The sequence below is a fragment of the Zeus faber genome (genome assembly GCF_960531495.2).
Source record: "Zeus faber genome assembly, chromosome: 7".
In the NCBI taxonomy this organism is placed as follows: domain Eukaryota; kingdom Metazoa; phylum Chordata; class Actinopteri; order Zeiformes; family Zeidae; genus Zeus; species Zeus faber.
This window is the reverse complement of record NC_137203.1, coordinates 14,567,821-14,584,123: the sequence shown is the minus strand read 5'-3', so window position 1 is coordinate 14,584,123 and position 16,303 is coordinate 14,567,821. Positions and strand designations below refer to the sequence as shown.

Here is a 16,303-nt window from a genome sequence, read left to right as displayed (position 1 = left end):
GAGAGAGAGAGATAGAGAGAGAGAGAGAGAGAGAGAGAGGGTACATGTATGCATGTTTGCCCGACTGTACATCTGTGTGTTTGGCTGCACAAAAGTCTGTTTGATTCTGTGTATGTGTCAAGAAACCAGCAACCGTGCATCCTTCGGGTGTGTGTCTTGTCGGTGCTGTGTGTGTGTGTGCGTGCGCCTGTGTGTGTGCGTGCGTGTGTGTGCACTATCTGTACTTAGAAGGTACGCTAAGGAAATAGACATTAACGTTTCTAGTCGACTGCGTTGGCCGTGTGCTTTCTTTAATGGCTTTGTGTTCCGCTGCTTTCTACATATTTCATGACATCCTGGTCTCCCGATGCTCCACAACCGCCGTTAAGAGCTCCCGCTATACCATTTTGTTTTTTTTTATTTTTTACTTGTTCCTCCACTTTTTTAAATGTATTTTATTTTTTTTAAATTTTCCATCCTTTTCATCTCCGCTCTTTTCTTCTCTACGTTGGCGTCTCGCCCCCCTCTCCGTTCTCCCCAACACGTTATGTAGGTCAAGATTACCACCGTTTCCCCTCGAATCGCGGTTTGTAAGGAGGCAAGCGTGGCAGTTTGTCTGATGTGAATGTTGCGCTCCTGGAGTCTCGCCTCCTTACTCTTGAAATCTTTCCAAAATGTCGGCTCTGCGCATTGCATAAAACATGCGCGCGCGAGCCGGTATCCATAGGGAAACGGTGTTCTTCGTCACGGAATGTGTTTATACTGATTAAAGTTAAGAGATATCTCCAAACATGCAGAGATGAGTGATTATGAGTGGTCATTTCTGAGGTGGTTGAGCATGCAGTTTTTCATGCATCAAGCAATCCTCAAATGGATATATAAGAGTTGGATAAAAATAATAACTAGATAATATAAATCCTTATATACTGTAAATATATATATATATGAATATATATATATATATATATAAAGATCATATATACAGATAATATGCTGTAAGTTTTAGCAGATACACAGGGTGTGTCAAATGTGTGTGTTTGAATGTGATGAGGTTATTGAGTCATGAATGTTCATGAATGTGTGTGTGTGTGTGTGTGTGCGTGCGTGCGTGCGCGCGTGTGTGTGTGTGCGCGCGCGTGTGTGTGTGTGTGGGGGGGGACCTGGGGGTGAGTGAGTCCAAACCTGCTCTGCTTTACTTTTTCCTCCTCGTTATCCTTCCCAACGCCATTCCACGCTGCTCTGTCACCTGTTCCCGAACTACTTCAGTCTCATTTTGACACGGTTCGGTCGTACGTTCGGCCTTTTCTCTTTGCTTTGCATGTCTCTCTCTCTCTCTACCTCCCTCACCCTCTCGCCCTCCTCCATCTCTGTGACGGATCATGTATAATTAAGGAAGATCACTGTCCCTCATGACGCCAACATCAGTCAACTGCCACCGATGCCGTGTGTGTGTGTGTCTGTGTGTGTGTGTGTGTGTGTGTGTGTGTGGCTGCGTGTGTGTGTGTGTGTGTCCGTGTGTGTGTGTGTGTGTGTGTGTCCGTGTGTGTGTGAGGCTGGATTTTGAAACGTAGCTGTCTTATATGAAAGATTTAGAGAGACTGAGCTAAAGCTCTGCAATCACTCACATCAATTTACTGTCCCGCTCCAAAAGAGACGCTCAGCCCCGAAGTCTGTAATAACCTGAAATATTTATATACTGAAATATGCGCGGGCGGCGTCGTTGTTTCTCTTCTATTCCGCCATTAAAGTCACCTCGTCCATACGTTTTCCGGTACAGCCTATTTAAAGGACGCGAAAGGAGATTTAGTGTCGTTTTTCACCGCATTTGCATTTTTCCCAGGCTGGTCGAGGAGAGATAGGGGCGAGGTCGATGGGATGGCTCCTGTCTTACCTAAGCTCGACTTTTTTTAGAATTGATTTTAGGTTTAGGAAGGTGCGGCGACTTGCTGAGTGGTCTGCGCTGAGGCGTTGCCTTTGTTTTGGCTCATAGGCATTCTTTGTAGCGGGTTATAAATAGCAGGGCTTTCTATTCTCGTTCCGCTCGACGCCGCCGCTTTGACGCCGCCCCGACAACGACTGAAGAGAATTAATCTCGCGTCCTCCATCTGAGCGCTGAGGGGGGAAGCAGGAAATCAGAGACGGAGGGAGGCGAGAAATCAAGAGTAAAAAGTGATGGAAAGCGACGCAAATAGCAGCGAGCGAAGCAACGGGGCGACGGAAAAATGGTTAAAGTTGGGGAGTGAGGTGTTGGGGGAGCGAGGCCAGCTGGAGGAGAGGCCGGCTGGCTGTGAGGAAGAACAAAACAAAAAAGATATGCACGGGTATCGGACGGCCAAGGCTTGAGCCGCGTGGCGTGGTTTTCAAAATCGCCGACGACAACGGATGGGTTTCCAGTTCCTCCTGCACACGCCCGCGACCGCTGGCGTCGCAGATCTTCTCGTGAGATTCGCGCCGGAGGTTAAATATAACATAAAATATTTTGACACCGTAAGCAACATGGCTGCCACGCAGACCCTCACGGGTCTGACACTGCTCCGCAGGTCGCGCCTCCTTGGCCGTCGCGCGGGCACATCTTTCGTCTCGCGTCACACCAACTCCCAGATTTCCTTGGTGGCGGCGGCGGCGGCGGCGCGAAATGCGCTGCGCTCCTCAGTTGCCGAATCACCCTTGAAAATCGCTGTGGGAGTCAGACTCCCACAGGTAAGGGTCTGGGGAGGGAGACGGAGAAAGAAATCTCCCTGCCTCGGGTCGGACCAATCAGTGCCCGTTTCGAGGCGGCTTGGCGGCTGCGGGAAAAGGAGCCGTGCCGTCGTCCGCAGCCGGTGCTTGACCACGCCCCTTCGTCCGCCACAGTCGCGTGGTGTGAGCCCGCGCTGATGAGACTCAGGAATCAGAAAGGTTCCAGAAGGGAAGGCTGAAATAAAACGTTTGAGTCAGGACTTTTGGAAAAAGGACAGTCCGCCCACTGAAGGTAAAAGAATAAGGGCTTGGGGGAAGACTTTCTAAGATGTTCCTGCTCCTCAACCCGGTTGTCACAGAGAAATTATTTGCGGTCAAAGGCCTCCAGACTGTGACCTTTTAGTCGCATTGTGCGACTATTTTTGGAGACAGCGCTCCTAAATTTTGTAACTAGGAGCAGCAGTGCGACTTGCAAATATGCCAACGTTTTTTTTTTTTTTTTTAATCCTCATCGTATATCATGTGAAACAATAGGAGGGAGCGAGAATTGGATCGTGTGTGTGAGTGTATGTGTGTGTGTGTGTGTGTGTGTGTGTGTGCGTGTGCGTGTGCGTGTGCGCGTGCGCGTGTGTTGGATGATCGTGTGTGTTGGACGATCTCAATCGCCGGCCTCCAGCAGCCGCCTCCTCCTCCCCCTCTTCCTCCCTCGGGGGGCCAGAGGCTCAGACCGGAGGGACGGCTCCTTTCTCTGGGATAATAACACGATTTGGTTCTTTTTATTTTGCTCCTCCGCTCCTTATCCCTTGTTGTGGGATTTTAGAAAACGGCGCCAAAAAACGAAACCTAATTAAGCGATTGTTTTCACTGAACCCTCCGCTGCTACCCCCCTGGTGAGACCCGGTGTGTGTGTGTGTGTGTGTGTGTGTGTGTGTGTGTGTGTGTGTGTGTGTGAGTGTGTGAGTGAGTGTGTGAGTGAGTGAGTGAGTGAGTGAGTGAGTGAGTGTGTGAGTGAGTGAGATAGAGAGAGATGGATGGCTGTTGTTAATGACAGTAATGTGTTGATCACATACCTTATGTTTACAATTGTTCATTTATTATTTGTTGTCTATGTTTAAAAAAAACCCATTTACCACAGTTGCTGTAGGTTCTACAGACGAGTGAACACACAGCACTATCTCTCTCTCTCTCTCTCTCTCTCTCTCTCTCTCTCTCTCCTCTCTCCCTCTTCCCTCGTTCGCTCTCCTCCCCTCTGTTTTCTGTCCTCTCTCTTTAATAAGCCCCAATTGACAGTTTTTAAATTACTCCTAGATCCGTTTGGCTCCGCCTCAGCCACGTCTACACTCCAATAAAGCAACAAGGAGTGGACGCTCAGGACCATCTCCAGAAATACACTCACCAGTCCATATGGTGCTTTTTTTTAGGAAGATATATGCATTTTCGCAATTTTTGGAAAGTGTGTGTGTGTGTGTGTGTGTGTGTGTGTGTGTGTGTGTGTGTGTGTGTGTGTGTGTGTGTGTGTGTGTGTGTGTGTGTGTGTGTGTGTTTTACAATTTCGTTCAGTCTTTATTTGTTTGATTGTGTTATGCGCACACTGTGTGCATGTGTTGTAATCTTTGGACAAGTGAATCAGAATCCCAAGTGCATAGGCTGTATAAAGAGTGTGTATATTTGAATACAGGTGTGTATACCTTGTACTGTGTGTATGGGTTACTGTCTGTGTGTGTGTGTGTGTGTGTGTGTGTGTGTGTGTGTGTGTTTGTCTGTGTGTGTTAGTGCTTTACCCTTTCTGTTTGTAATATAAGCACACCATAGCCTTGAGGCACAGCCTTAGTTGCATGATTAAAATGGCAACACATAAACAAGCATAGACACACGCACACACACACACACACACATCACACACACACACACACACACACACACACACACACACACACACACACACACACACACACACACACACACACTGCATGCATAATAAAAATCAAACAGGCCACACAACATCAAGTCTCAAATTTCCTCCAATATATATCCTCCAACCTCAAATATTATATCCTCCAACTTGGAATCCTCATGGCAGCCACATTGTTTGTCTGCTCTGTATTAATCTCACCTCTCTCTCTCTCTCTTTTTCTGTCTTTATGACTATCTCTCGCTCTCTCTCTGTCACGGATTGTTTTTTTTTCTCCCACATGAAAATGTGAACATCCTGTTGGGTACAGATAAGACAGCTGCTGCACCAAGTCGCCTACATAGGCACGCTGGCACACCCGCGCACGCACGCACGCACACATACCATTCCATTGCTGCCATCTTTGAAACCATTCTTCTGTTTGTCCCTTCCTCAAGTTCCCACCTCCTCTCTCTTCTCTCCCGGAGAGAAAGTGATGAATATCCATTTTAAAACAAATATAGGTTCGGCAGAGTATATTGATAATTCATGGAGCTGCTCAAAGCTTATTAGATTGTGCGCTCAGGCGTGCAGCAGTGCATGTGCGTGCACTCACATGAAGGGGTGGGTTTGTGTGGATTTACGTCTTTAGCCCAACGTGTTAATTTAGTGTGTGTGTGTGTGTGTGTGTGTGTGTGTGTGTACGTGTCTGTGTGTGTTAGGGAGGGGGCTTCATGCCTCCCCAGCATGGAAGATGATGATGTGTGTGGGTAATTGGTTCATCTCCTTCCCACTGGGGCAAGGTCAGATGGCTTTTGGTGACTGCTCGCTGGAAAAGGATAAAGGATAAACCACCTCGGGATGTTTTTTGTTTCTAAATGGTTGCTGTCGTTGCCTTTTTAACACCGATCTGACCTTGCAGGGCATGCAGTCATTTCCTCAAAGGGAATGTTGATTTTTGTATCATTTTATTGTGACGTAAGATGGGAAAGGATGTATCAAGTTGAGGCAATAATAAAATAAAATAAAAACCAAATAAACCACAATAACAATAATATACACTAATAATAATAATAATAATAATAATAATAATAATAATAATAATAATCTTAACAGCAAACAATAAAATACAAACTAAGCCTTACCCAATCTACGCACATTGAGCTCATACTTATTTATAATATATATTTTTATGTTTTTTCAAGTAACCTTTCATGCTGTAGCAAGCAGATTTTTCATGCAGATGACACAAATTTATTTTTCTAGTACTTTCCTTTACAGTTAGGATCGAGGTCCTGCAGGAATTATACAATTTTAACACCTGAGGCACGCTGCAGTTTGCTCCCGTGTCTCTCAGATGGAGCAGTTTAAACCTTGAAGTGGATGTTTTTGCACTTCAAACCCTCGGCCGCTCGGTGCGCGTGATCGATGCCAGAGGAGGGCTGCATGTTGATGACTCTTTATAGACCCGGCTCCTTTCTTTGTAGATCCAACTAGAGCTGTCACAATCTTTACGTAATTGCCTGATCCCAATTGTTTTGTAAAATTGTTTTATATAATTATCGTGGTGTGGTTTAAGCAGCCGCACCGGTCCTGGCTCAGGATCAGGGTGGCTGTGGGCCTGTTGCTCGTTAGAGTAATCAACGGGCAACAGGTAAAACCCCCATCCCCACACACACAGGAGAGGAGCCCTTGTCATGACATGTTTTACATTTGCTCCAGGCTTGTTCCAGCTTGCCCACTCCCTATTATAAACTGTTGTGTTTTTACTCCATTGCATGAGTATGAAAGTATGTATATGTATGTGACAAATAAAAAATCTTGAATCTTGAATCTTGAATCTTGCCTGTTTCTCTGTGTCGGAGGGCCCTGAAAACGACACCCGTTTGGTGTGTGCCAGGCGGAACTGCCGCAATTTTATGTCTCATAGTTGTGTTTTCATCCAAAGATCAAGGGAATTTCAAGCCAATGTTAGAAATTCCAACAAATACTACGTTGCCTGCTTCCAGCCCCTGAATCACCAGCGCTGCTTATTTTTTAATTGAAATTTAGGATGGTCATCAGGCTAAATACAATGTGAATTAGATGCATTTCCATCACTTGGGTTGAGGAAAATTGACTTTTTACCTGAATATTTTAATCACTAAATGTCTCTTCTTCATAAGGTGGACGTGTATTATGACACTAGTATAATTTTAAACTATGATAGTGGCATACAATGAATTAATTACATTTTTAATCACATTTATTTTTATGACACCTAATCATCGACTCAGATGTAATAATTCCAAAAGAACAATAAAAGGTAATGCGCCGTCTTGTCAATATCTAACAACAATAAGTTAGTAGGATGAAGTCTCATGTATTGAGTTGTTAAGTCTCGTGTTTAAGGTTTAAGGTCTTCCTATTATTATTCTTTGCAGCCTCAGAAAAAAAACTATTTTTCTTTTCATTTTTGGGAGGTTCTCTGGTCCATTTTCCTTTTTTGTGACTGTGACACCGTCCCCCGCGCCCTCGGTCCGATTCACCGTCGCCTCTCGCGCTTGGCACACAGGGCCACAGAAAACAAAACGGATCCTCGTATTGGAAAGATGTGAATAGTCGCTCATGGCCACTTCGATCCCGAAGCGATTGAAAGGGATAAAAGAGTTTTACGTTTTTAGAGTTTTTTAGATTTGCCCCCGAAACATGTGAAAATGTTGCACAATATACATGATAAGACATGAATTTAACATCTAAGCTTGTTTGTTGGTGCTTTTTTTTTTTTTTACATTGCTTGATCGCTTTTCTTTATATTGAAAAACTGTACATTTCCGTGGTCCATAATTTTTAAAACCTTCCAAGGGGGAGAGAGAGAGAGAGAGAGAGAGAGAGAGAGAGAGAGAGAGAGAGAATGTAGGGCCGGGCGATACAGACAAAATCAAATATCAGGGTTTTTTTTTTTTCAGATGAAGCACTCAATGTTAATTTCCCGATTATTTTGGTGATGGCTATTGTTGCTTTCATAAGATATTTACACTGAATAAAATAACTGAGACGGCCGAACAGGACTAAGCTCTCCCTCTGCTTCTGAGAGGAGGATCAGAAAACCTGCTTAAAATAAGATACTCAGTTATAGATATTCTAGAGCACATACCGTTTGGTGGATGACTACCTTGAGACAGATTATTTTAAATTACGGTGAGAGGCGGTGAGAGATCAGTGCATTGATCTGTCCCTGACGCATCCTGGCCAAGCCTGGGGATCGATCCATTGACTCGGTTGGGGCTCGGGCGGTAAACATAAGCCGACTTAAAAAAAGATTGACGCTCAGAGATGAATAACACGTGTTGTGGGGAGCACACAAAGACACATGAAGACACATGCACACAGGCTTGGAGAAACTAACAAACAATTTGGCCAAATCGATGGACCCGTGCCCATTTCCCTGTAGCACAGAGACATTTATGGAGGGAAGAGTCACGGATTAGTATAGCGATGTCTTGATAACACGCCCCGACCCGCTCGCCGAGGGGCGCCGAACGGGGCCACATTGTTTCTTCGAAGTCCCAAAGAAACCCAACCGAGTCCCCTCTCTCCGTCGTCTCTCCGTTTCTATCCGCCGTCATTTCGCTGGGCTCCCATGTGCGCCCCGGCCAATTAGGCATAGCGTGACCGACGATAAGGACCAGTTATAATTGAGCTGGCATGCATATTAATTCAACAACAAGCAGCGCTTGTCTGGGCCGGACGACCCGGGGTCCTAGTGCCTTGACTGAGAAGGGCGGCGGTGGCCCAGACCTGGGACGACACGGAGCAAAGTGCGTGTTCGCTCACGCTTATAGCGCTGACTGTGATCCTTTATGTTAAACATGGTCAGTGCGAGCCAGCCATAGACGGGTGAGATATTTACGTCACACAGTGCACACAAGACCTTTCATCGGTCAGTGCTCAAGATTTTTGGTTCTATTTCGGTTCGTGGTCACTCCAAGTCAAAACTCAAAGCTATATTTATACTTTTTTTTTCTGAATATGATATTCATATGTGCATATATGGACATGTGTGCAGATGGGGGCCGATGTCAGCTTTAATGTGTAAAAGCATGGGTCGATGGGACAAACACTGAACGTATTTCACGGACAGACATAGAGTCGTCCAATTTTTCATCCAAAGGTTCCTTGATTGTTTTATTTCGAACCAGTAATTCCTGTTTTACAGAAAAGGGGAACTTTCTGACGTATTTTTGACTGTGATTTTAATCACTTTGTCACTCGAATGAAGGTTGTCTGTAAATTAAACACGGGTATATAAATGAACAATAGCTTGTTGTGTTTTTAAACCACGTGAGTGGTGGAGAGAAGTGCTTTTTGGATTTGTCTCTGTTTATTGTAGACTGTCGGTCTTTAGACACATGTCTTGCAGGGACTGTCTGTTTATGTGTGTGCGTGCGCGCGTGTTCCAGTGTGTGTGTGTGTGTGTGTTCTTCCGAAGCGCAGAGCAGAGCACTTTGCCATCATTAGGTGAGATCATGTAGAGACAGCATGGCCAGGTTAATTTTTAATATCTGGCCCTGCGATGTATAAAATATGTATGCAGCTCTTGTTGGACATGACACAGACTCTTTATCACTCTCTCTCTCCCTCCCTCTGTCCATCCTTTGCTCTATTTTTGCCCACTCTCGATCAGTCTTCAACTGAATGACTTACTTGATCTATTTAAGTTTCCCCAAACTCTAAAGTCTTTTTTTTTTTTTTTTTTTTGCCAGTTTTATTTTTTTATCGTGTGGAGTGTGTGAGGCCCTGGCTTCTTCTCCTCCTAGGTCTTGTCCTTTCTCTCGCTCCACCTCAATTTTCCCCTCCTGCCCTCTCACACCCGCCCCCCTCCCCGTCTTTTATATTTTATCAGACGGATGAAGGTGTTGTGTTTTAAAAGCTTGTAGCATGTCTGTTTCCATCCTTTCCTCTGCCTCTTATGCCCTCTCCTTGTGTATCTCTGGCTGTGTGCTCTTCTGATGAAGCAGCGCAGTGTGGTCACAGATGTTTCAAGCACCCAATACACACACACGCACGCACGCACGCACACACACACACACACACACACACAGAAGAAACAACCTAAACAGAGGCGTAGACCTCAAAGCCTGGCTGTTGGTCACAGAGAACAGGTTGGTTCCACCGAATACACAGGCTTACAATACCCATCCAAATGAGTTACAAACATAAACACACACACACACACACACACACACACACACACACACACATGGCCACACACACACACACACAGGTATTTGACTGACAACGTACTTTCCCACAGCGAGACCAAAGCCTCAGAAACCGACCAGAGGCGACTTCAGCCGCAGAGTTAAACTGACAACTAACACTACATTGTTTTGAGATCAAACAGTCTGTAGTTGAGGACTCACATGACAACATAAGTAATTGCACTCACGGTATCACTCTAATGTGTGGAAACAGGGAGATATTATTTGAAGAGCACCAAGCTCACAATGCAAATTCCATTGCTTTTGGACCACCCAAAATCTGTATTATTTCCTTCATGGCCGCACATATCACCTGCATCATACAGTAGGAGATGACCTGGCTGAGATGACCATACTCCTCATGAAGGATCCTCACCAACCCAACAACGGACTGTTCCAGCTGCTGCGGTCGGGCAAGCGCCTCCGCAGTCACACAGCGAGAACTGAGAGACTGAGACGGAGTTTCTTCCCCCCAGCCATAAACACTGTCAACGCTGAACTCACCAGGGGTCCTCACTGAGACACACACATAGGCTCCACTACCTTACTGTACTGTATCTAGCATACTGTACTGCATACCGTGTCACTGTTCTGGGTTACTGCATACTGTGCTGTATTGCTGTTCTGTTCGGTGTTACTGCATTGCTGTGCCGTACTGTCTATTCTGTACTGTATATCTTTCACACACTACCTCGCTTTATTCACATGCCACTTTAATGCACATAACTGTATAGACATAATAGCCTGTCCCATAATACATAAGTCTTTTACCTTCATTTCAATTTTGTACCCGCACTCTGCATTACCTTTGAGTTCTTATTTTATTTTATTCTATATCATTCGACTCACTTACTGCATTGCGTTTTAGGAATCAGTAAGTTAGTCAAGTAGAAATTTTTAGGCAGCTATTGTGTTCAGTCTAGAACATATTGTGCGTAATCACGGGGGGTGCGTTGCATTAACATTTCACTGCATATATGTATAAAAGTTTGTATATGTATGTGAGGAATAAACCTCTTGACTCTTGAATCTTGAATCATATGAAGACTTGTAGTAGGAAGATAGGCTTTTCCTTAAAAATGCTCCATATGCACTTTTTTTTTTTCATACAATAAATATGAAATATGTGGGATCCCTGTGTGGGTCAAAACATTAGTGGATGATTTTTACCGCATTGGTTTTATCTCCTGATTGGATGTAACCCATCGAGTTGCTTTGTAGATGTTTTCTGTTTTTCCTGGAAAGGATTCAGAAGCGTTCTCCTTCATGACAGGGAAAAGAGACCAGCTTGTTGAAACCTGCATACCAATGAAGTGACAAGGCACAGATCAAGGTTTGCGTTTTGACTTTGTTTCTGTGGCCAAATGTTGGTAATTGGCAGAGGGACTGAAAACACACACCTTGTGTTTCGAAGCCATTTGTGGGATCTACCGATGCCTCACGCCCCTGCGATGTCAGGAAGTGGACGGTTATTTAATCAAACCGCATGTTACTGTGGTGTTCATGACACCAATAGGGAGATGAAAGATTAAAACCTTTTCTTTAATTAATGTTTTTTTAAAGTTTGTGGCGGTATTTCTCCAATGCAGACAGGAGTGTGTCAATGCATTTCGCTGAAATATGTGGAGGCAATTGATCAGTTGGCCAGAAGTCAAATGATATTATATAGATTAGAGTTGATTGTTGTATTGAGCTATGCCAAATGGGTTCTAGCTGTGGGTGTTTTTAATGCGTGCATGCCCGTGCAGTGACCTATGCATGTGTGTGTGTGTTTGTGGACCATGAGGTGACCAAGGCCAGGGTCACTTGTGTTCCTGAGTAAATCAAAGAGCGATGGGCGACAAGGGCAAGCGGACGATTCCCGACCGGAATCAATCAGTCCTGCTCAGTCAAGCACAGATTCCACTCCCATCAGCAGGTTATGGAGCAACCTGGGAAGGACATGCATATATGCACACACGCGCACACACACACACACACACACACACACACACACACACACACACACACACACACACACACACACACACACACACACACACACACACACACATACACACACACACACACGCACACGCACACACACACACACACACAGGAATGCACGAGGGCACATGATGTAGCGCTCATGCTGCATAAAGACGTTCCAATGAATATTATCGACCTCCTGTCAGTCAGTTGGGCTGGGCACGTGCATGAGCCAGGGTTCTTACCGGGTCCTTAAGGTGCTTGAAGTGCTTGAATTTCCATCCTCAGAAATGTAAGTACTTGAATACCTTGAAAATAGCCCAAAATAATATTTTTGCACTGGAATGCTTGAAAGGTCCTTGAAAAAAACGTGATCATTGAATATTCCCCCTGGTTTTATTCTACGAATTGTAATGTAATAAAAACATTCTCAGAATCTCTCTGACATACATTATGCCAGGGAAATTCAAATTGAAACCAGCATGGTTGAAATAGATTATAGACGTTATAATAGTAGATGATGAATGAGATTAATAATAGATATATAGATATAATAGATATAGTATACTATTATAAATAATAGACAATGAGACTAAGATTCTATTATATTTTATTAAAAAACGATCACACGGAAAATGTGTTATATTTGTTTTTACGTGAAGTCCCTGAAACTGAAAAAAATTGTGCTTCAAAAAGTACTTGAGAGTCCTTGGATTTCATTACGCCAGAATGAACCCTGACGGGCATTAAGAGAATGCATCCCAGAACCGCATCCCGGACTATTGTTTTTGCCGGATGTCAAATAAGACTGATCACGCAGCAGCTAAACGACAGGAGGGTATGTGTGTTTTTTTCTTGTTTGTGCTCACAGCTCGTGAGTCCACTTACATGTATGTGATGAGTACATAAGGACTGTGAAGCAGGTAATAAATGCAGAGTAGTTATTGATCGACCTGTCTATCCCCCCCCCCTCTGTCAGCGGTGTTAATTCATGCTGATTGACTACAGCCTGAATAGGTCTCTCTTCATGTGCGAAAGCTCTGGAGCTCTTGACTATAACCTAGAACAAAGTTGGTTGTTTTTTGAGTTACGATTCGATCTCAGAGGTTTTATTTTTTTACTTTGTCAGACAAGGCACCGCTCGTGCTCTCGAGGACGACCTGAACTGGGGATAATACGGACAAAGAGGCGAGTGCACTTGGTGCGAGATGGAGCTGAGAAAAACGTGGAGGGCCGACGGCTCTCGCCCAAGGAGAATTCTATGCGATTTCAATGCGCCCAAGTCCCGACAATTTGATGTTAATCAATCACATATTATATAAATACACATGTACATGATGTACTTTACTGTTCATCCTCGTTTAAAGCACTGATAGTGACTATTGATTCGTCCTGATTGTTTGTTTTTTTTTTTTTGCTTGCAGAGGGACACTAAAGGTCAGTTCCTATTGGACCATGTGTGCAACCACTACAATCTGCTGGAGAAAGACTACTTTGGCATCAGATACGTGGATCCAGAAAAACAGAGAGTAAGGAAACATAAGCGTTTTCACACACACACGCACGCACACACACACACACACACACACACACACATACACACACACACTCAACACGCACACACACACAGATACACACACACACACACACACACACACTCAACACGCACGCACACACACACACACACACACACACACACACACACACACACACACACACACACACACACACACACACACACACACTCAACACCCAGAAGCCCATAAATAAACTGAAGCTAAACTATTGCCCACCTCCAGGATTAATGAAGTGCTAATACAAAATATACATCGCCCCCTTGTTATGCATCACTTTGTTGATTAATAGTGGCAGCCAAAGTATGAATTTTAAATACTTTTTCAAGCTGAATGTGCTGTATTTTGATTTATTTTAGTGAACTCTACCCACCTTCCATCTTAAAAAGATTTTTTTGACCCTGGGCTGAGTTCTGCTTTTTTTTTTACACTACCTTCCATAAAAGCAAAGAAGGTGTTATTTAAACGAACCGTAATTATCCAAAACAGCATAGTCACAGTCATAGCCGCATCTGTGATTGAGATTGATAAACTCGCAGTGAAGCAGCAGTGCAGCTGATTGAAGTTGTAATTTAACATAATATCATAATCAATAATCCCATATTTTAAATGCTCCACAACAATAATATATTGTGAAACACAGAGCCTGAAAACTGTGTGTTACACATGACGCATACTGCATTACCCAAATCAGCCTCATTAAGGCGTTATATACTGTGACAGGCCATTTAAATGCCAACTGCCAACACCACATACATGGCTGCTCATATACACACAGGCACACCCATACATCTATTTTAAAGTTGGTGTTGCCATAGCAACAGCCCCTGGTTGTTGATTTGTGAATGCCCACATTACAAGACGCATCATCTTCGGACCACGGCGGGAAATCTCACCGCAACACGGGCTGTGAATTATTTAGCCGACTTTATGTTGGAAAAATTGAATCATCTAACACATACAGATCCGTGACATCAATGTGACTCGTGTCATATTGACATCTGTGACATCCACCGAGGGAGGCCGAAACTCTTCTCCTAATATTTTTTAGAAGATCCTGAAAGCAATGAATGGACGCGCGCGCGCACACACACACACACACACACACACACACACACACACACACACACACACACACACACACACACACACACACACACACACACACTCAATTTTACAGAAGAATGCTGTGTTTTCATTACCTTTTTTTCCACAACTGGATTTCAAAGTAAATTCCTACATGCAGGAAACACTATCATCCAGCCCTTAAAAAACACAAGACATGATAAACAACCACACACGACTTCACATTTGCTTGCAAATCTTTTAAAGCTCCATTGGAAATGTAAACTTGCCCACAAAAGACTCTCACACTCTTAATTTATTCCCTAAATATTCTAACGCCATGAATCATGTGGTATATTTTAGAATGTAACGACCTTACTCTTTAAACTGAGCTCTTTATTAGGTAAAAATAACTTGCAATGGGGGAATATAAACATCGGGATATTCTTTTTTTATTAATTATTTTTCCCGCAATCTCTCTTTCTCTCCGTTTCTCTCTCTCTCCCCATCTCTTTCCACCCTCTCCCAATCCATCTCTTCCTGGCTCCTTCTCCCGTTCTCTGTTTCTCAGCATTGGCTGGAGCCCAACAAGTCCGTGGTGAGACAGCTGAAGTGTAAGTGTTCCCTCCGCCGTCACTGCCAGATAATGTCTGAGTTATGTCTCTCTCTCTCTCTCTCAATCCCTCTATCTCCCTCTCTCTCTCTCCCTCTCTCCCTCTCTCTCTCTCGAGTTGACCTCAGTCCCTGAGGGCTGTGTAACTGTGATGGGGCCAGCACCCTAGGGATAGTCTGCACTCACTGATAGTAATGCACAGTAGTATACAGTATAACTGTAGTGGTAAAAGAAAAATCTGTATTTACTATATTTAACTGTGCATTGGCATGTATGACAACAAAATAACAAACAAAAAAATGCTATTAAGTGTTTAATATAGTCAGAATACTATTTAAAATGAATTTATTGGTAAAAATATAGTTATAAATCCATTTGGAGTGAAGATATACATGTTTTATCAAATGATGTTTTTAATTATTTTCGAAAATGACTTGAGAGAGACATTCATTATATCCATTTTATGAATGAAAATAGATGCAAATAACTGCAATTGAATTGCAGTATTTCTAAATTCATTTATTTTATTTCATTATTATCATGCATGTTGATATTCTGTTGAGAGGTTTATTTTAAATTACCATATGTAGTTCAAGGATCTTTCTCATCATACCAACAGGAAAAAGTTCAGAAATGTAATACGAATATAGTTATCGACCACAGGGAGTAGTTAATATTAAGTAAAAGGAAAATATAAGTTTGATGCAGCATGAGGAAGGAACCTTTATGTTTCTGTCTCAGGAGGTGGGGTTAGGTCGACATGACGGAAGTAGAGAGACAGAGTGAGACAGACATTGTAACAGTGAGACAGTCACTCGAATAGCAGACGCCAGGGGACACAATTAGAAAAACAGAGACAGGAGGTAAAAATACACGCTGCTGCGAGGCCTGTCTCACAGATATATGCAGAGAGACAGATAAACAGAGACAGCGACGACGTCACGACGCTGCTCAGTGGAATGACGCTGGAGCGCTTTCTTGCAGCAGTTCAATTCCTCCCTCAGACTCCTTGTGGGGTTGGACCTGTTCATTCATGACTCAAATAATGTATTTTAAATGTATTTCTTGGATGTTGCATGAAAGCTGTAGTGTTTATAGAGTTAATTACTAGATGAATACAGACAGATACAAGAGAAAAAATAATAATACATTTGTTAAGTGAATATGATTTAGGTTCATCTGGAATGCCTCTCAAGTCTGACTTTATCATTGATAGATAGATAGATAGATAGATGGATAGATAGATAGATAGATAGATAGATAGATAGATAGATAGATGGATAGATGGATA

At 43.5% G+C, this 16,303-nt stretch overlaps 1 protein-coding gene across 1 annotated transcript in view; it reads left to right on the top strand.

The window, feature by feature from the left end:
• frmd3 (FERM domain containing 3) overlaps positions 1-16,303 on the top strand; it is a gene marked incomplete at its 5' end in the record, with an annotated part of 55,757 nt that overhangs the window by 1,739 nt on the left and 37,715 nt on the right. Inside the window, 2 exons of the mRNA XM_080003163.1 lie at positions 13,185-13,289; positions 14,971-15,013. Of these exons, the coding sequence (XP_079859289.1) occupies positions 13,185-13,289; positions 14,971-15,013 (148 nt within the window). The remainder of the gene's footprint in view (positions 1-13,184; positions 13,290-14,970; positions 15,014-16,303) is intronic.